The 22,079-nt window shown below is 38.6% G+C and overlaps 1 protein-coding gene, 1 non-coding gene and 1 pseudogene across 4 annotated transcripts in view; 1 reads left to right on the top strand and 2 right to left on the bottom strand.

The window, feature by feature from the left end:
* Positions 1-2,196: 2,196 nt before the first annotated feature.
* Positions 2,197-22,079, bottom strand: part of ATL3 (atlastin GTPase 3) — a 44,163-nt gene continuing 24,280 nt past the window's right edge. For all 3 annotated transcript variants that reach the window (XM_033119913.1, XM_033119912.1, XM_033119914.1), the window contains exons 6-13: positions 14,609-14,665; positions 13,843-13,935; positions 12,827-12,965; positions 6,308-6,435; positions 5,635-5,691; positions 4,233-4,304; positions 3,413-3,844; positions 2,197-2,626 (exon numbers count right to left, since the gene is read on the bottom strand). In XM_033119913.1, the coding sequence (XP_032975804.1) occupies positions 2,540-2,626; positions 3,413-3,844; positions 4,233-4,304; positions 5,635-5,691; positions 6,308-6,435; positions 12,827-12,965; positions 13,843-13,935; positions 14,609-14,665 (1,065 nt within the window). In that variant the 3' untranslated portion in view covers positions 2,197-2,539. The remainder of the gene's footprint in view (positions 2,627-3,412; positions 3,845-4,232; positions 4,305-5,634; positions 5,692-6,307; positions 6,436-12,826; positions 12,966-13,842; positions 13,936-14,608; positions 14,666-22,079) is intronic.
* Positions 9,744-9,817, top strand: TRNAI-GAU (transfer RNA isoleucine (anticodon GAU)). The gene has a single exon. It is a non-coding gene; the product is annotated as a tRNA-Ile (tRNA).
* Positions 20,750-21,096, bottom strand: LOC117030141 (60S ribosomal protein L37-like; annotated as a pseudogene).

Here is a 22,079-nt window from a genome sequence, read left to right as displayed (position 1 = left end):
CTCCTGAAATGGGTTCTTTTAATAGTAAATTTTGAAAACCTGTTTTATATATTAATAGGAATGTGCCCAAATACTATTCGGAATGTGCAAATAAAAACTGCTATGTGGAAAGGCCAGCCAGGAGTGACAGCAATGAGCACTACGCAAACGCAGGCTGTGCTCCTAAGTAATGTCCCTGACCCACAAATTAAAGGCTGAGGGAATTTAAGAGGTAAATGACATTCTTTTCAACCTGGTTATAAATCTCTCTAGGACTATTTAAGCCAGCAATGAAAATGCATTTTATTGAAAAGGCCATTATAAAAATCATCAGTTTACTGTTAAAAGAGAAAAGAAGCCAAAGAAAACTCCTAAGACTCCCCATTGAGAAAACTTTATAAACACTTTCCAGAGCCAGAATAAGTTAACCAATAAAGACAAAAATATATATAAGGCTTCCCCAGGGTAATTAAATCAAGTTATTCCTTTAAGATCAAAACAGAAATGGTGAATTTAAACAGTAAATAAATCCTAAGATGTCATTAAATCATACATTATCATTTTTTTATTTTTAAAAAATCTAATACTTCAGTATTAAGTTTTAGACATATCATCCTTCTTGCCATTAAAAGTAGGACCACTCTAGAAAATTGTTCAGAAATCTATGTGCTTATGGAATGCATTAAAAGCTAAGTATCTCAACATCTGTAGGTTTTTTGGGTTTTTTTAAGCAAAAAGTAAAACACACAAATAGTAGGTTTATTAAACCCAACTTGAGCAATTTTGTTCTGGCAAAACATCACCCATCACACTGATGTTTTCAACGAACTTTAGTGATTTTCTGGTTTGTTTGTTTTTAATTAACATCTCTAAGACCTTTAGCTAATACGTATGAACCTTCAAGAAGATGAGAGGCCACCTGAAAATACCACTCAATTTTCAAAACTAAGCTTTCAACTTAATAGTCAAAGGTAAGCATCACTGATATACAAGTAAACAGTTTTTATAACAACTTGGAACTTTTGTAAAATTTAACAGCAAATGAATAATATAGCAAGGACTTCAGGGCAGGATGGTATGTAAATATGAAAAAAATATAAAATGCTTGGAATTAATTCAGGATTTATAAATATAAAATTCTTTGATAGAGTTTACATGCTAGAAGAGACTTTCTTTTTTTCCCATTCCATTCATACTTCATATATATACAATTTACTCAGATTTTGCCTAAGCCTTCCTACATCTCTCCTACAACAAAAATTATCTTAAGAATTAAGGCTCACATACCTGAATGCTTATATAAATACTTGCAGGCAAATTTTAAGAAGTTTTAAAATCCACAATAATTCACCATTATAAATCAAAGGAAAAGGCAACCAACAGAAAAAAGATTTTTATCACACAGTCAAGGTAAATAAAAAAGAATTATTAGATACTTCTAGATAATGTCCATATTTGAGTGGGTCTTTGATCCTTACTAAACCAAAGCTATATTTTAAAGCTACCAGACGGGTCAAGTAAAGTTAAATAAAGGAAGACTCACGAAACAAGACAGATAGTTTTAGCTTCATTATTAAAAATATTAGTGCATAGGATAATGCAAGTATTTTGAATATTTTGATTTACTGCTAAGCCACATGACACATGACATTAATTAAAGGCAGTAATGTTTGGTAGCGTCTTTCCTCTAATTCGTAATAAAGTTCTGTTCTTATGCAGGACTCTCGAAAACAAAATCTGGGTGACAATTGTGTGTGAGTTGTGTATATTACATATAAGCATATAAACCAACAAACAGTGAATCTGACCAAGGCACAAGTTCAAGTGACTTATCAGAGGTCACATGGTTCATTTAAACGCAAGCTTTTTTCTTAAATTATCAAGATCATTCCTTTTATTATGAGCCACTCTGGATTTTGAAGGAATGTTTGCTCTTTTCTAGAAAGAAGCTATAGGAAAATAAAGGCAAAAAAACAAAAAATGTTCCAACAAAACTGTGGCAAATGAGAATCTCTAATATAAGATTTTAAAAGTGTAATGGCATCATTATCAGTCTTCAGTTCTGAAGCTTTTGCAAATTTTGTAAACTTTTTAAAAAGGAATCCTTTTCAACAGAGTAAGGTATAAAAGAACTGACCAACTTCACCCCAGACAGCATCCTTCACGAGGCTGTCTGCACTCCCGCCCTCTCATGCCGGCAAAAGCACAGACTCAATCTTAAAAGGCACTAAGTGGCACATAAAGGACTTAAATCCACATCCCGTATTTTCCTTTAGCTTTTCCCCCCATAAAGTGCACAAAGCAGAGAGTAATAAGAAAACAGACACAGGCTTGGATCTACATCATCAGCAAGGAAAAGAAATGCTTCCAACAGAAATGGAAGTGGGTTGAAGAATTTGAAACCACAGGGAAGTTCTGTTCTTTTACTAGTGCCATGTTCCAGCTCTTCCCAGAAGGTCCCAGATGTGCATTCCTCCGGACCTGGACGTGTGGCCGCAGCAGAAACCCAGAAATCAACAGGGGCTGGTCGGGGTTCTTGTTGGATCCTCTTGTTAAGAAGCTATTGAGCTTTTTTATCCATGGGGGATCTCCCAGCAACTGCATCCCTCACAGCAGCCTGAGTGGAATTACCAATATGAGAAGAAGCCTGCAAAAGTCCATTGATTCAACATGTAAGTTAATAAAATACAGCACAGCAGCAAGGACTAAGTCCTTGGAGATAAAGTTTCAAAAATCTACCTCATCAGTACATTATAGAAAACGGCAAAATGAAAATGCCAGGGAGAGGAGCCTGTGGCAGCAGCTACCTCCCAAAAGAGTGAGCTGAGCTTTTGCTCTTATTGCGGTGAAGTGGCTGCTCTCCTGGCTCCAACACACACTTGTAACTTAACTGATCTGTGCACGTAGCTCAGAAAAAAGGAAGTAACCAGAGTCTCAAGGATCTATAAACCTGGAGATATGTCAATGTCAAAAGCCACTGGCTTTCTGGACGATTTTAAGTGAAAGGGATGCCATCCATTAATAGGATTCAAAAGAGAAAATTCTGCTTTGTTCATATTTTTCAAAGCTCTTGATTTTCAGTGAAGCAAATTAACCTCAGATGGGGGAAGAGAGGCATTCAGGAATTGTATCTGGAGAACATGTAGTTAGTTACGAGTTTCCTGTGGGGAACACAATATTTCTAAGTTGGAACTTTTTTTTGCATTAAAGCATAGTTGTTAGTAATGGAAACAAAGTATAAAATTAAATAATATCCTAAAGAAGGATAATAAAATATAATGTCTATCAGAAACAAATTGGCCAGGGAAAGTTTCTTATGCTTTCTTTCAATAGGAAGCTCTTCCAAACAGAGATACTTTACAACAGAAACACAAGTATCTATCTGTCCATTATTAACTATCAACGCTCTGGCTTCCCAGCTGGCACCACTTACCTGCTCTAATACATATGCTGCACCAGAATCGATAGCTCCGCCCAGCTCACGATACTGCCCAGAGTACCTGATGTACCCCCAGGTGAGAAGTGCTATTAACAGCAGTCCAACCATGCAGTTGAACAGCTGGGCCACAACCTCGAGCCCGATAAAGCCAGTGAGGCCCGAAGCTATGTACAAAGCCACGATGCCCGTGAAGAGCACCGCGGGGGTTCGGAAGGTGCTAAAGATGTTCTTGCTACCATTATGCTTGCAGAAGTTCTCATAGAGTTCCTTGATCTCCTCCTCCAGCTCCTGCTGGTAACGAAGGCTAAAATCCTTCCCACCCATCTTCTTGGTCTTCTTAAAATGATCCAGAGCAAGTTGCCTGAATCCACAGTGCTTCTCCTCTAGAATGTCTGGAGACAAGTAAGGTTTCTCTCCCCCACAAACCTGAAAAGAACAAAGATATAATGCAGTAAAGATCCCTTCAAAAACAAGTGCCAAATAAAATAAGACAGTGAAAAACCTTAAAATACTTAAAGCTATTAGAAATTAACTTTCAAATGATGATGAAGACCAATGAAGTCTGGGTTCATTTCCTCTGAAAAGCACACTTAAATACCAGGGTGACGTTGATCAATAAGAGCAGATACACTGCAAAACAGCCTGGGTTAGAAATGGCAGTAATTAGAGGGCCCCAGTTATCGGGATGGCCTGAATACAGCTTTGTTGCCTCATCATCTTAAGACACATTAAGCAGGACCAAGTCAGGGCTTTGAGAGACAGCAACTATGTCCAGGTTACAGATATCTCAGGGTAAGACAGATGTCCAACATACCTCTTCCATGTTGTTGTAATAAATGTCCTTCGCAGAGGCTGCAGCTGCTAAATTGTTGGCTTCCGCAGTGGCCTTTTAAGAAAGGGAAGCATAAGCTATAAATCATTCCTCTTTTAACATTCTCCCACAAATAGCCAAGTAAAATTTTCTCACCTTATTCCCCATTCTTCTTTTTTATTCTTCTGCTATATTTTAGGTTTCCATAGAGACTAATTTATTAAACAAAATGCACCTTTTCTGCCAAAAATGTTATTATACATAAGATACATAAGAATCTTTATCATAAACTAAATCTCTGAAAAGTCATTGTTTTTGCTTCAATTTTAAATGTTAAAAAAATAGATGTAAGTCAAAAAAGAAGGGGAAAAAATTATGATGCCGATCGTAAGCTCTAGCTTCCTTTGTGAAAATGTTTTGCTGCTGAAGGAATAAATATTTGGCAATAAATGGCCTTATGTACCAGCACATGAAAGTCAGAAATTTTGTTTTAACAAAATGACATCTTGGGGCCGCCCCGTGGCTCAGGTGGTTAGAGCTCCATGCTCCTAACTCCAAAGGCTGCCGGTTCGATTCCCACATGGGCCAGTGGGCTCTCAACCACAAGGTTGCCAGTTCAATTCCTCGAGTCTCGTAAGGGATGGTGGGCAGCGCCCCCTGCAACTAAGATTGAACATGGCATCTTGAGCTGAGCTGCCGCTGAGCTCCCGGATGGCTCAGTTGGTTGGAGTGCATCCTCTCAACCACAAGGTTGCCAGTTCGATTCCTCGACTCCCGCAAGGGTTGGTGGGCTGTGCCCCCTGCAACTAGAAGACGGCAACTGGACCTGGAGCTGAGCTGCGCCCTCCACAACTAAGACTGAAAGGACAACAACTTGAAGCTAAACTGCACCCTTCACAACTAGGACTGAAAGGACAACAACTTGACTTGGTAAAAAGGCCTGGAAGTACACACTGTTCCCCAGTGGGGTCCTATTCCCTTTCCCCAATAAAATCTTCAAAAAAAAAAAAAGACATCTTGAAAAAAGCAAAATGTTGAAAATAAAAAACCTATTTAGTAAACAGTAAACATACGTCAGGACACTGTTTACTTAAGTAGACAACAGATAACAGGACAGTGATTTGTCTCAAATAACTGGGGATGTTATACCCGGATATAATAAAAGTGTCTTCACAATATGTTTGGGAGGACGACCGGCCCCATGAGAGGCCGTTCTGTTTTAAATGGACCACCATGAATACAGAAAAGAAAACTGGAAGGCAGTCCCAATGCTGAAAATGAACCAAGCTCAGCTTTGTGGGAAAGGATGGCAACAGCATTCTCTTCTTAAAAGACTCTTCCTATTGTACGTGGGTCAACTCCCGGGATCAAAGGATATCACTTAGGATGTTCAAGAACTGCTTACCTGAAGCATGGATTTGGGGTGAGGCAGATCTTCTCCTTGGTAAATTTTAATATATGCCTTAGAATAGAAACATAAAAACGATCATGAAAAATGTCATTCTGCCATATAGAATCATACTTTAAATTTTTAGAGACAGTGACCATACAAACTGCATTTTCCTGAAGACCTAGATCAACACCCAGGAATTAGCAAAAACACAACACACCTTTGAGTGCATGTTAGCATTTCTAATTAACTAAAAACGTTCTCAAGCAGCCGAGCCTACCAGGGCTAAGAGGTCCACCAGACTCCCCATGCACGCTGGCCTCACCACTACCTGTGGGCAGTGACCATCGCCTTGAGGCAGTCGTGTCACATCTAGGTGCGGTCTCCTCCTACTCACAGCAACTTCCTAACCACCTCCTGTCCACACCATCTTCCGTGAGGAACAATCTTCCTTTAGCCACAGTAATGACTCCTCTAAGAGAGCAAAGAAGATCCATTTGGTTCTTAGACTGATACTGCCACCCAGTGGCCCATTCCTGGCAGGACCCCGAAATCTGAAAAGGCCTCTCACCATTTCCCCCATGAAACTTTTTCCAAGGCTTTAAAATATTGAAAATTCAAGTTAGTTTATAACCTAGACCAGTTTTACCAAAAGCCAAATATTTTAATAATGAAAACCCATGTTTACCTTAAAATACTCCAACAGCCCCCGACAGGTGACTTTTGAGCCATTGATCTCCTTTTCCATTAAGTTCGCTGGGTTTAATACGTACGGGATCAGTATCTGTAACTGCTCTTTGAATTCACTGGCAATATCTGTTCACAGGGCCACAAAGAAGGAAACAATGAGCCAAACAGACTATTCAGCCAAGGTGAGCACAGAACACAATCTTCAGTCTGTAATTGTTTGAACATGTGCTAGTTCAGAACCGAGGGAGGGGGTTCCATGCTGTGTGTGTGTCTGAGACTTGCTGGCTCTGACCAGGTGGCTAACGGACCTCTGTCCTTCTTCTGTCCCTTTATTGTCTCATTCCCTTCTACAGTATTAAGTCCCCTCTAGCCCAGAAGAAAAGATGCAGACTGTTCTTACCCTGCTTTTCATTCTGGGAGGTTCATTCTACTCCCTGGTCTTTCAAGAAGTTTCACTTTTTAAAGAATTTCATTGATAAGGTCTTCAAAAAACTAAAGTATCAACCCCTCAAGTTCTCTCAGAGCAGGCCCTTGCCACACCACTAGAAGCCATTAGTAATCCTTATTCATCCATCTGATGTTTGTTGTTTAATGTTTAAAAGCATGAGAAGCACCTGTACCTCATGATATTTACTTTCTAGTGTCTCCTCAGAGGTCCTCTAGGCCGCCCCAAAGGGAAACTACTACTATCACCGAAAGGTGACAGTTTCTTTGCAGCTTCTACAAAGGTCCCACAGAGGGTGCAAGACAGCCATTAAATAGAGCTTTTTCCTCAAGGTGAGAACCACCTGCTCCAACTCTGAAGACGCAAGGAATCTGATTTAGATCATCAAACATCTTCCTAGGTTTTCCAACTAACTCAAACTATCAACTGAAAAGAAAGTGGGTAGGAAACCCACATCCAGGCAGAAACTCTTCAACACTCCATAACTTATAAACTTATAAAATTCAGACATTCTTATTTATTCACTCAATAGTTTTTGAGCACCTTTTTCTGGCAGACATTGTTGTAAGATTTGGGGATAGAGCAGTGAATGAAACAAAAATGGGTCTAAATTTTTCCAAGTATCACCATAAAAATCTATTGAAAAAAACTTCTGGTTAACTTTTATTTCCTTAAGTTATATGGTTCTATGATAGGAACTACTCAATATTATAATGACAACGTAGACTACTGGAAAACATTCAAAACCACTTTTAAAAATCTATAAACCCACCATAAAATAATCACAATTAACATTTAAAATAGCCCCCGTCCTTTTTCAGTAAAATCTTTATTTTCTTTTGAAAAATACAAATGTATTTTGTAAATCAACAATTACTTTCAAATTTGTCTATGTAAATTCAAATGTTTAGGTACCAGATTTTTTTATAATACACCAGTGTTATCACATAAAATTGGATGGAATAACAGTTGAAATACAGCATAGGCAGAAGTTGTTCTAGTTTTCATATTCAATTTGAACAAACAAAAGACATTAGTCACAAAGAGAGATGTCAAAAGTATTGGTATCCATATAGAAAAATAGAAAACATATCTCTCCCTCACATATACACAAAAATTAACTCCCAGTGGATTAAAAACGAATATGAAAGACAAAATGTGTGTGTGTGTATGTGTGTGTGTGTGTGTGAACGCGCACGTGTGTATTAAAACACAGCCATGACCATTCATTTACACATTGCCTATGGCTGCTTTCTTGCAACAACAGCAGAACTGAGTAGTTGTATGGCCCACGAAGCCTAAAATATTTACTATCTGGTCCATTACAGAAAATGTTTGTCAATTCCAATTCTAGATAATAAGTTAGGTAGTAGGTTCACGATGTTCATTATATGACGTTGCGTACCTTACACATATATATTATATGCATTCATTTCTGTATGTCATACTTTTGCATTCTTTTGGATATGTAATAGTATATTTAAAAATTAAATGGTAGCTCATTATTTTCGTTTTCTTTTATTTCTTTTATTACTAGTTAAGCCAAACTTTCTCCCAAGGTTGTTATCAACTAATTTCCTTTTCGGTGATGAACTATCTATTAGCAATCTTTATCTTAAGACAGGTCACTCTTCAAGGAATAAATAAACACACTATCCTTATGTGTACTATGATCACCGAAATACTGTCTTTTTTTTAAATGCGTAAGATTAATTATTACATATTCAAACCTATTTAGCACTTTTCCTTGACAATTTATTTTATTCATCCTTTTAATTTTAGAATCTTTCCACAATTCCAGAAGTCTAATAAAGTTAACTTTTTCCCCATGCTTTAATTTTTATAATTTAACTTTTGAATCTATCTAGAATTTATTTATGGCTTATAAATTGAAATCTACATGAGATTTTTCTCTAAATAGTAACATATACTTCTCATCTCCACTGACTCCCATCCCATCTTAAATAACTGATCAATCATAAGAGCTTTTGACATAAAAAAATGTTTAATGTTTTATCTGACCTACCTAAGTACATGGGTACCAATCGCCACCTAAATATTCTTAATTCCAGTCACCTCAGGATGGTGCCAAAGTATGGCCTACCCCAACATTAAAAAGGGATTAATCTCCATATTATTACACAATGATTAGTGGCTTACTATATGACAAAGGTGACATTTCAATAAGTGGGGGAAAGTTGGACTATTCAATAGTGTTGGGACAAAGAGGTAGCCATTCAGAAAATAAGACGAATTGAAACTGGATAAACTATAATGTGAAAAATGAAACTGCAAATTCGCAAAACAAAAATAGGACAAATTCTTTATATCCTTGGAGTGGAAAAAGTATAACATAATAAGCTATTGCATATATTCATATTTGCTTGCATATACTAAAAAAACTGGAAAACCACAAAAATGGAAGCAACTTTTCACTTTATACTTTTAAATACTTTTTTGGATTTTAAACATAGGAATTCCAAAAAATTCAAAAATTCAAAAAAAAAACTTTTTTTATGGTTTCAACTTTCATCATGCTGAAAGACTGAGAGCTTCAAGAATAGTTCATACAAGGAACGAATAGGATCCACACACCACAGACTGTTATACCCAGTTCTGCAGAGCCTCAGATATTAATGTGTCTATGAAGGCTGTACTAAAACATGAGGTTTAGACTCAGAGCAGACAAGAAGCGTCTCATGACAGAGACAATCTCCATAAATTAGACTGCATGAATTTGTACCAACACACTTGCACTTCCTTGATTTTTGTGATGCTACACATATATTCATGGGTATACACTGACCATTTGTATTTCTAACTTTGGAACTTGCCTTTTTGTGTCGGAAAGGAAGATTTTAATCCTATAAATGTGTTTTACAGTTCAACCATGGATGAAGGAAGCAAATGGTGCAAAATTATGGGACTAAAGTTTGCTTATACAGAATTTGTTCCCTATTTTATAAATATAATATATATAAATGGGAGTGGCCGGTTAGCTTAGTTGGTTAGAGCGTGGTGCTGATAACACCAGGGTTGCCGGTTCAATCCCCGCATGGGCCACTGTGAGCTGCACCCTCCTTAAAAATATATATATATATGTATATATAGATAGATAAAATATAGATAGACATATATATAGATATATATATCAATATTATATGATATAAAATTGACATAATATAAAACATAGCACACTTAATATTTAGTGATAAGCATTCATAATCTGTAAATATGTGCACCGGGCTAAACAGTATTCCCCCCCAAAATGCATGTCTACCTGGAATCTCAAAATACGACCTTATTTGGGGCCGGTGGCTCAGGCGGTTAGAGCTCCATGCTCCTAACTCCAAAGGCTGCTGGTTCGATTCCCACATGGGCCAGTGGGCTCTCAACCACAAGGTTGCCAGTTCGATTCCTCGACTCCCTTAAGGGATGGTGGGCTCCGCCCTGTGCAACTAAGATTGTTGAACACGGACGGCACCTTGAGCTGAGCTGCCGCTGAGCTCCCAGATGGCTCAGTTGGTTGGAGTGCATCCTCTCAACCACAAGGTTGCCAGTTCGATTCCTCGACTCCCGCAAGGGATGGTGGGCTGTGCCCCCTGCAACTAGCAACGGCAACTGGACCTGGAGCTGAGCTGCGCCCTTCAAAACTAAGACTGAAAGGACAACAACTTGAAGCTGAATGGCACCCTCCACAACTAAGATTGAAAGGACAACTTGACTTGGAAAACAGGCCTGGAAGTACACACTGTTCCCCAATAAACTCCTGTTCCCCTTCCCCAATAAAATCTTTAAAAAAAAAAAAAAATACGACCTTATTTGGAAATACAGTCTGTACAGATGTAATTAGTTAAAGTGAGGTCGTTCCAGGTTACGGTGAGACCTACATCCAAAGAGAGGTGTTCTTATAAAAAGAGAGAACACACAGAGATACACACAGAGAAGGTGAACACGGAGACAGAGACCACCACGGAGTGAACGCAACTACAAAGCACGGAATGCCAAGGATTGCCAGCAACCACTGGAAGCCAGGAGAGAAGCCTGGGAGATGCTCTCCAGAAGGAACCAACCCTGCTAGTACCTTGATTTCAGAATTCTGATCTCCTGAACTGGCAGGGAATAAATTTCTGTTGTCTTCAGCTACCCAGTTTGTGGAATTTTGTTACAGCAGTCCTAGAAAACTAATACAATGCGCATGCCCAAAAGTGATACCAAATTTCAAAAGTCAGTGTTACAGTACTTTAAAAAAGCTCTTTGTATTTCCTGGAATAGCATGATAAAAATGAATTTTAAAACAGAATGTTTTGAAATATCAAAATGCTTGAGAATACAGAGGAATGCCATTTTATATGTTTATGTCCGATAAACCTGCGACCACCCTGAGGCAAGAGAAAGGCTTGCAGTCACTCTAACCCACCCTCCTAAACAACCTCCTTTCACACGTCCACTAGGCAACCTCCCTACCAGCAATGAACAAACTAGAATTTACATTTGGAAACAGTATGTCTAATACTAGAGTATTATAACCCTAAAAGACACATCACCTACACACTCAACTTTGTCTCCATACCCAACTCTGAAAAGTCAATCGCAACTGCTTTTTAGGTAAAAGGTTCTAGCTCCAGTGTTGTCTAAGCAAACTTCTCTCCAAAGCCAGGCCCCAAACTTGGATTTCTGAATCGCCATCTAATGGGCTCTGGAAGTCTCCTGTTCAGGAGAGCTGCCAACCACCTAAAAATATCATACAAGTGACAAGTAGAAGGTAAAGGTAAGTCTCTCAGACTCGGTTAATTTTGCAATATCAATGAGCTGGAATGTAAATCTTAAACTTAACAAGTACATTGACTTTCTTGGATCAACTGAGTCAAGTTCTCCTGGTAACTAAACAGTATGTATCCTCTAAGTTACTTCCCCAATATAACAGAAGTATTTTGAGCAAGTTACTTAACTTCTCTAAACCAGTCTCTTCACCTGCACAATAAAGGAAATATCAGCTTCGTGGAATTACTGGGAGCATTAAGTATGAACGTAACTAGCATAGTTACTATCTATGGTCTGACTGTGTCCCTCCCGCAAATTCATCCGTTGACATCCTAATCCCTAAAGGTGATGGTGTTAGGACGAGGGGCCTCTGGGAGGTGATTAGGTCATGAGGGTGGAGCCCTCAGGAATGGATTAGTGCTCTCACAAGAGACCCACAGAGCTCCCGAGCCCCTTGCACCATGTGAGGATACAACCAGAACTCTAAAACCGGGAAGAAAACCCTTACCCTACCATGTTGCCAAACTGATCTTGGACTTCCAGCCTCCAGAACTACGAGAAATATATTTCTGTTGTTTATAAGCTGCCCAGGCTATGGTATTTTGTTATAGCGGCCCAAACAGACTAAAACAGCTGGGAACACAACTGGGCCTCTAAAAATGGCAACACTATTATTTATACTTTACAGGAAACCTGAGAAGCTCAGATAAGTTTATAAACAAAGTACTTAGTTTAACACATGGGTAAACTGATGGCCAGCCATTAAATGACTCAAAGGCCAACCATTAAATGACTCAATGAATAAGGAACAAAAATAAGATAATGGAACCCACGAGTCTCAACTCTGATTTCTCCAAGCTACCATCTAATCAGCACTTCCTGATATTAACACATGACCCAGCATCAGGTTTTGTTATATCACAAATAAGATGAAAATAATAGCAATGCCCTGCATCATACCTTTCTTTGGGAAGTTAATTTTACTTGATAAATATTAGCTGACTAATGTTTAGTCTTCTTTTACTTATCACTTTTATCTCTTATAAACAAATAATCATAACATGCCTCTTAGAAAAGTTCATTAATGGATATTACCATCACCATTACAGATGGAGAAACTAATGTGAACTAATTCTGATGGTCACAGCAAGACAGGATTAAAAATTGAATGACTCTAAATACTATGCTTTCTAAGAGAATACACTGTTTCTCTTAAGTATTCACTAGATCTATAATCGACATTTTCTGGTCACTATTTAATTCCAAAGATCAAATTACATGTTTAAAATAACATCATTTGTAACACACCTTTCAATTTTCCATCAAACTCAGGGCTTGTGGCCACCTGGAGTCCTGGATGTGGCAGGAGAAAACAGGTGACACTGGAGAAACATGAATGGATGTGATTTCGGACATTCTGAATTTCTTCATGTTGATGTTCTTTCACCTGCCAATGAAGACCAACAATTTACAAAAAAACCATTTGTTTTTCTTCACTAGGAACCACTAGTATAAGACAAAGGGAAGAAGACTCAACTCAAATGGGGTGTAGTGGCCTATGTTTTGTCCAGTAAGAAAACTCAGAGCCCTAAGAGGCAATAAAGGCATAAATTTGATTAATCATGACTTGGCTCTTATAGCTGTCAAAGAATAGATACTAAAGAGTTTCTTGGTTTGTGGGCATGAAGGAAAATCTAATCAGATAGTAGTGACTGACAAAGGACTCCTGTGTTTTAATTTTGGAGAAAAGGCTAAGCTTGTTTATAGTCATCCTAAAACAAGAATTCTGAATAAGAACAACAGAACTAAAGTTCTGAATGTGACGTTCTAAAGGCACATACAGAACCTGACGTAAAATGTGAAATGGAAATTATAATTACAGCTTGGGCTTTTGCCCAGAGTTGTTCCCTGTAGTCCCTATGCATTATTGTGTTTCTCAGAAAATAAGACCTAACCGGAAAATAAGCCCTAGCATGATTTTTCAGGATGCTCGTAATATAAAATAAGCCCTAATGAGTCTTTTGGAGGAAAAATTAATATAAGACCCGGTCTTATCTTCAGGGAAATACTGTAGGGCTTATTTTATATTACGAGCAACCTGAAAAATCATGCTAGGGCTTATTTTCCAGTTAGGTCTCATTTCTGGGGAAACACGTATATATCCAGGTTCTTCTATCTAAAACCATAAATAAATTAGTGTGTGCTAATATTCATAAGCATTTAACACACTTAATTTTCCATAATCTGCTTTATATACAATAGCTAAGGCAAATGAGAAGTTATCAATACCTTTAGGTAATTCATCAGATTATATTTCCCCTTACCTGTAGACGCTTTTCCAAAAATGACATTCCTCCCTGTAGTCCATAGCTGTATTCATAAGGGAAACTCCAGTCTCGAACCAAAAACATTAGTGTCTATTTTTGAAAAGAGCAGAACATATTATAATGTTGCATAAATGCATTTTCAAAATAACAATTGAAATACTTCTTTGTACAAAGCCAGCTTCTTCAAAGGGGGCAAGAAGACATGAAGAATTGATCTGTAAAGTCTCAGAAACCTTATAAACACTAGAAGAACATGTGTGGGGAATGTGGTAAAGGATAAGAGAGAAAAAACAAAATGGCATTAGCTAGTCGTAAATCAAATCTACTTTTAACATTAGAAAGGAAAACTAAATTAAATAATAATACTTAAAACTCCTGTAATCTTACTGAGGTTACTGTGCGTTCTCATCCTCATGAAACAATTAGCTAAAGCAGGAGTCAGCAAACTTTTTGTGTGAAAGGCCAGAGAGTAAGTATTTTAGGCTGTGGTAGCAAGCAGCAACCATGGACAATACAAAGTGTAGCTGTGTTGTAATAAAACCTTAGCTACAGACACTGACATTGAAATTTCAGAGAATTTACACATACCATAAAATATTACTCCTCTTTTGATTTTGTTCAACCATTTAAAAATGTAAAACCCATCCCTAACTCATAGGTCATATAAAAATAGGCAGCTGGCCAGATTTGGTCTGTGAGCTGTAGTTTGCTGATCTCTGAACTAAAACAAAAATATGAATGACATTTATAGTTAACATTCTACCTGGAAGGGTTTTTGGAAAATCTCATCCATTGCCAGACGACCATATTCTGTAAAGAGCTTTAAAAAAAAAAAAAAAAAAAAAAGTTATGGCTTACAAGGGAAAATTACCTAAAGTATTTCTGTGTCTATTCTTTAGCAAAGTATTCATTTAAAAGACTGAATATTACTTACATGAAACCAAAGTTCTACAGTTTCAAAAGCCTGCAGGAACCACGAATCTTAAAATAATCTTGGATCTGTCTCACATCCCAAATCCCAATTCATCAGCGAATCCAGAATCCAACCACTGACAACTTCCTTGTGGCTCGGAATATTTCAACAGCTTCCTAACTGGTCTCACTGCCCACCCCTCTCTGCCCCCCACACACACACACACACACACTATTCTCAACACAGCAGCCACGTGGCTGTTATCAATCAGGTGAGTTAGAGCACATCCAACTTCTGCTCAAAACCCTCCAGCCTCCTTCGATATAAAAGCCAGTCCTTATAGCGTGACCCCGTCACACTGGCCTCCTTGCTGATCCTGAAACAGGCTGGGCACACTGCTGCCTCGGGCCCCTTGTTGACTCTCCTGCCTGTGTTGTGCTTCCCCCAAATATCTGTGCAATCAGCCCCTCACTTCTTAAGGTCTTTACTCAAATGGCTCCTTCTCAATGAAGCCGTCCACGGCCATCTACCTAAAAAGATGACAATTCTCCACACAGTATTTCCTACCTCATGTCTAAGTTTTCTCCCTAACACGTCTCACTGTCTAACATACTGTATCTTTACTCATCTTGATTATTGTCTGTCTTCACTACCCCACCGAAGCTCCGTGAGGACAGGCACGCTGGTTCTGTGCACCACTGTACCCCTGGCAGCAAGAAGAGTACTGACCCGCAGTACGCATTCTATTCAAATGACCGAATGAATGAATGAAGGTTAGGGTTTACGCATACATTTATGTCTATTTCTTCATGAAGCCTCACTGAAAGTATAGCAAAATGAAGTTTAAAAGTTTTAAATTCACGGGACAAAAAGGATGAGGTAATGTGACAGCAGAGGAGAGTTGTCAAAAACACTCTGGAAGGAAAACAGACAAATGAGAACTATCTGGGGTTTTGGCTTTCTCTGCCCTGCTAAGACATCTGCAAGCGGCAGGGGCCACCGAGAAATGAGCAGATTCTCTCAGCAGAATCTCTGGAAAGCTCAGTAATAAGAAAGTCCAGTTACCTAGGAGGAGCAAGTAAGGGAGGTAACTAAAGAAATGGTTCAATCTTTGGAGAGAGCACCTGACACTCCCAGATCCTGCTCCCTCCCCCAGCTCCAATGCTCTTCCTGCCCCCATAGAAGATGGCAAGTCTACTATCTGGAGAGGATAAACCAAAAAGAATTTAGACTTTGATTTCAAACTCAGCTGAGTAAGGAGTAAGTCCTCTACCTTCCATACTTAAGTCGAAGTCCACAAACACCCTGAACAGTGATACTCCCTGGCCCCTCACCCCCCTGGAGCCACAACAGGATTCTACCCACCCAACCCAGGCAGGAGTGTAAAGAATTCTTCTCTGGGGAAATTGACAGCCCAAGAATAAGTCTGCAAATACAGGCATATAGAGACTGCAACAAAATAGCTACATCGCCTTGCCCAACAACCTCACTGTGACCCAACCCAGTACACAAGACCTGCCTCTTACCCAAGTTCCTTAGTGGTTCACTCTTACATACAGACAGCCCTCTAAGAAAAGCTTCCATCAGGAAAGACAAAAACTCATGTCCTTTGGGCCGCCCGGTGGCTCAGGCGGTTAGAGCTCCGTGCTCCTAACTCCAAAGGCCGCCGGTTCGATTCCCACATGGGCCAGTGGGCTCTCAACCACAAGGTTGCTGGTTCGACTCCCAAGGGATGGTGGGCTGCGCCCCCTGCAACCAACAATGGCAACTGGACCTGGAGCTGAGCTGCGCCCTCCACAACTAAGATTGAAAGGACAACAACTTGACTTGGAAAAAAAGTCCTGGAAGTACATACTGTTCCCCAATAAAGTCCTGTTAAAAAACACACACACAAAAAAAACTCATGTCGTTCAATTCTAGAATATCACCTTATATTATTCCTTTTACAATTTTTCCCTCCATTTTGTTCTTTTACTAAAATACCTATTATTAACATGTTATACCTCCCCTCAGCTGATCACCAAATTTTCCTTTTACTGGGCCCTCCTGTTCTCCCTCTCTTCCACTTCTTCTGCCTCTCCTCTCTTCCTCTTCCCTTTCCCTTCTCTCCTCTTCTCTTCTCTCTTTGGTTCACTCCCTTCCCCATTCCCAATTTCTACTTTGTCTTTTTATTCAACCTGCTAGGGAAATTTTCTCCAATTTATCTTCTAACTCCTCCCCTACTGAATTTTCCATTTTTTGCTGTCATAGTTTTGATTTCCAGCTCATTTTTATTTTCTGAATGTTGCTTTTTAATAGCATCCTTTGTTATTTATTGGTTGCAAACAGTTGCAACATCTTATCTTTCTGAGGATATGAGTCTACAAGGAATGAAGAAAAAGCCTACAATAAGTTCCATTACTTTGAAAATTCATGCCAACAATAAGATCTTAAAATTAAGCTTCATAGAGAAACACAAAGGTCTATATACAAAGAATCAGGACTTCAGCAGCAACACTGGGATCGGGAAGGCAATGAAATGATGCCTTCAAATTCTAAAAGAAAATTATTTCCATCCTATAATTCTAGGATAAAATTAGAATATTCTCAGACTTACAAGACCTCAGGAAAGTTATCTCCTATGCATTCATTCTATCTTTTCTCAGAAAACTACTGGAGAATGCATAGAATTTAGGAGAGTATGGGGCAAACGGGTGGCTCAGTTGGTTAGAGCGCAAGTTCTGGGCAACAGGGCTGCCGGTTCGATTCCCACATGGGCCAGCGAGCTGCGCCCTCCGCAACTAGAATGAAGTCAATGAGCTGTCACTCAGCTCCCGGGTGGCCAGATGGCTCAGTTGGTTGGAGCTCGGGCTCTCAACCACAAGGTTGCCGGTTCGACTCCCGCCTGGAAATACACACTATTCCCCAATAAAGCCCTGTTCCCCTTCCCCAATAAAATCTTAAAAAAAAAAAAGAGAGAGAGAGCATAAACAAATGAATGATTAATGGGATCAAACTTAGAAAGGAATGGAAAACAAATTGTCTGGCCCTGACTTCAAACTATTATTACAAAGCACAGTCATTAGGGCGGCCGATTGGCTCAGTTGGTGAGAGCGCAGGGCTCATCACACCCAGGTCGCCGGTTAGAATCAGGTCGCCGGTTCGATTCACATGGGCCAATGAGCTGCGCCCTCCACACCTAGATTGAAAACCATGACTTGACTTGGAGCTGAGCTGCGCTCTCCACAGCTAGACTGAAAAATTTTAAAAAATAGCAAACAAACAACGACTTGACTTAGAGTTGATGGGTCCTGGAAAAACATAGTTTGTTCCCCAACATTCCCCAATAAAAAAAATTAAATTAAATTAAAAAAGCACAGTCATCAAAAAAAAGCATGGTACTGGCATAAAAACAGATACATTAATCAGTGGAACAGAATACAGAGCCCATAAATAAATGTACACTATATGGTCAATTAATTTACAACCAAGGAGACAAGAATATACAATGGGGAAAGTATAAGCTTTTCAACAGTGTTGGGAAAACTGGACAGCCACATGTAAAAGTATAAAACTAGACTATCTTACATGGTACACAAAAATTAACTCAAAATGGATTGAAGACTTGAACCTAAGATCTGAAACCATTGAACTCCTAGAAGAAACTACAGGAGTAAACTCTTTGACATTGGTCTTGCTAATGATTTTTTGGATTTGACACCAAAAGCAAAAGCAACAGATGTAAAAATAAACAAGTAGGACTACATGAAACTAAAAACTTCTGCACAGCAAAGGAAACCATCAACAAAATGAAAAGGCTGCTTACGAAATGGGAGAAAATACTGGCAAATCATATATAAGATAAGAGATTAATATCCAAAGTCAAACAACTCAATAGAAAAAAAATCCATTTACAAAATCAGCAGAGAATCTGAGTGGACATTTTTCCAAAGAAGACACACAAATGGCCAACAAGTACAAGATGCTGAACACCACGAATCATCAGGGAAATGTAAGTCAAAACCACAGTAAGGTATCACCTCTCACCTGTTAGCCTGTCTATTATCAGAAAGACAAGAGATAACAAGTGTTGGCAAGAATGTGGAAAAAAGGGAACCCTCGTGCACTGTTGGTGGGAATGTAAATTGGTGCAGCCACTGTGGAAAACGGTATGGAGGTTCCTCAAAAAGTTAAAATTAAAACTACCATATGATCCGCAACCCCACTTCTGGGTCTTAATCTGAAGAAAATGAAAACACTAACTTGAAAAGACATATGTACCCCATATTATTGCAGCATTATTTACAATAGCCAAGATATGGAAACACCTAAGTGTCCATGGATGGATGAATGGGTAAAGAAAATGTGGCATGTGTGTGTGTGTAAATGAAATATTATCCAGCTATAAAAAAGGAAATCTTGCCATGTGCAAAAACATGGATGGAACTTGAGGACTATGCTAAGTCAGACAAAGAAAGACAAACACCGTATAATCTCACTTAAATGTGGAATCATAAATAAATAAATAAATAAATAATAGTTCCAACAGACTGGTGGGTGCGAGGGTTGCAATACTATTTAAACTATTTAACTACTTAAACTATATATATTTCTTTTGGTAAAAATACAATGTTGCTAAAAAAAGTACCTGATACATTTAAAAACTATACAAAACCCAAAAACCCATGATCACCTTTCTGTAATTCTGAAATCCAAAAAGCTTTAAAAACCCAAGTTAAGCAGCAAACTCATTTGGAGGAAAATTTGCCCTGAACTGACGTGAGGCTTCTTATAAGCTTTATTTATCCCATTTCATATAATTAGTCATGTATTTCACGACAGAAATATTAATGTTTAATTAGGAGGTATGGCCTGGACACCTATTCCTGTGCTACACTTCATGCTATATGCACCATATTATTTAGCTAAAATACAATAATTTTTGAATTCCAAAACACATGTAGCTTCTAAGGGTTTGGCTAGGGCTTTGTCATGGCTTATATATTTTCTATAGGGATATATATGTTTACAAATACACAGAAAAAGAAAACAAAGAATATATTCAAAATTGATATAGTGGTTACCTCTGGGGAGGGGAAAATGGGACTTAAGCGTCACCTGAGGTGTCCAATTTTTTGCAAGGACAATATCATTTCTAATTTCATAAGTAACATAGTAACTTTTAAAAAGATTAAAAACTATTCCAATGATAGATACCATACTACCAATTTACAGAATTTGGTTCCACTCTATAGAGGCATAAAAACAGTATCTTCACCAGGAATTCTTTCCCAATCCCCCAGACTGAACGCTGTAATTCCTGGGCATCTCTCTCCTTTTGCACTCAATATGTACAGCAGTCCCCCTTATCTGAAGGGGCTATGTTCCAAAACACCCCAGTAGATGGCTAAAACCAAGGATAGTACTAAACCCTCTCTATATGGTACTTGTTTTCCTACACATACATACCTATGGTTAAGTTTAATTTATAAATCAGGCACAGTAAGAGATTAACAATAATAATAAAATAGAACAATTATAACAATATACTGTAACACAAGTTATGTGAATGTGGTCTCTCTCTCTGGTAAATGGGATTGCTACTAAGTGACTAACGGCCAGGGAGTACGTATGGCGTGGAGATGCTGGACAAAGGGATGACTCGCGTTCCAGGCGGGACAGAGCAGGATGATGCGAGATTTCATCATGCTACTCAGAATGGTATGCAATTTAAACCTTATTATTTGTGGAATATTCCATTTGATATTTTCAGATTGCAGCTGTGTGTAGCTGCCAACTATGGAAGCGAAACCGTGGATAAAAGGAGGCTACTATACTGTACTTGGTTCAGAAGTCAGTCATTTATATGAAATCAAACTTATCCATATTTTTTCTTTTGTCTTCTACCTTTGATGTCTTGCTTAGAAAATTCTCCCTCAATATTCTATATTGGCCTATTTTCTTCTAATAATTTTATGGTCATTTTTTTTTTTGCATCAACATATTTATTTATTTTTTATTTTAAAATCAAAACATTTATTGTGCAACTAATCGTTGAAATCCTTAAGAGGAACTGGATGCTGCAACAGCTGCCTTCCTGGGTTTAGGTGTTGTTCCGTCACGGAATCCATGCCTGAATCTGCAGTATAGAATTTTTAGGTGCCTCATTCGACCAGTCCCAGTGGTATTTCGTCTTTTAGCCTTAGCATCCCAGTTATACTTTCTCTTCCGCTTGGCAGGGTAGCCACACTTGCCACAGATAAAGACTTGTGAAGGTGGTAGACCTTAGACCCACAGCAGCGGCATAACGTGTGCATCTTATTGTGATGCTTTCCGAACAATGACGTGCCCTTCATCATCGCCCTTCTGCCACCGAGACCAAAAAGGTCGGAAGAACATCAAAATATTTAATCCACTTGGAATTTATTTTGGTATAGTACAAGGTAGGGTTCTAAATTCTACTTTACCTAAACAGACAGGCAACTATCCTAACAGCATCTATTGATCGATCCATCCTTCCTGGCATAGCATCACATATTCTTAAGTGGAATGCAATACATGAAAATACACTATATCAGGGCAGCCGGATGGCTCAGACGGTTAGAGCGCAAGCTTTTAGCAACAGGGTTGCCGGTTCAATTCCCACATGGGCTGCGCCCTCCACAACTAGATTGAAGACAACGAGCTGCTGCTGAGCTGCTGGTGGGCTTCCGGATGGCTCAGTTGGTTAGAGCGAGAGCTCTTAACAATGTTTCTGGTTCAATTCCTGCATGGGATGGCTGCGTCCCCGCAACTAGATTGAAAATGGCGAATGGACTTAGCACTAGCTGTGCCAACTAGTTTGAAGGACAACAACTTGACTTGGAGCTGATGGGTCCTGGAAAAACACAGTGTTCCCCAATATTCCCCAATAAAAATTAAAAAAAAAAAAAGAAAATACACTGTATCATAAACATATAGCACTTCAATCTATTTTTCCTAGACCAGTGCCATGTTGTAATTATAGCTTTATAACATGTACTAAGTCATTTTTCCCCTACCCCTTGTAATTTTCTTGGCTGTTTTATAATTTCACTGTCAAAACGAATTTCAAAAAATTTCTGTCAAGTTCCCAAAATAACACCTTTATGATTTTATGGAGAAGAAATGACAACTTTATAATACTCAGTCTCAAATGAGACAATGTAATACACAGCACAGTATCTACAATAGAGTAGGCAATAAATGTGTTAGCTACACATATAGATACATAATAGAAGATACACGCATAGAATACAGATACATATAGAAGAAACAAGGCATATATCTGCTTGTGGTTGAATCTTTTACATGCTTCCTACAA

This window comes from Rhinolophus ferrumequinum, chromosome 11 (assembly GCF_004115265.2).
Source record: "Rhinolophus ferrumequinum isolate MPI-CBG mRhiFer1 chromosome 11, mRhiFer1_v1.p, whole genome shotgun sequence".
Classification (NCBI taxonomy): domain Eukaryota; kingdom Metazoa; phylum Chordata; class Mammalia; order Chiroptera; family Rhinolophidae; genus Rhinolophus; species Rhinolophus ferrumequinum.
This window is presented reverse-complemented; position numbering and strand designations above follow the sequence as displayed.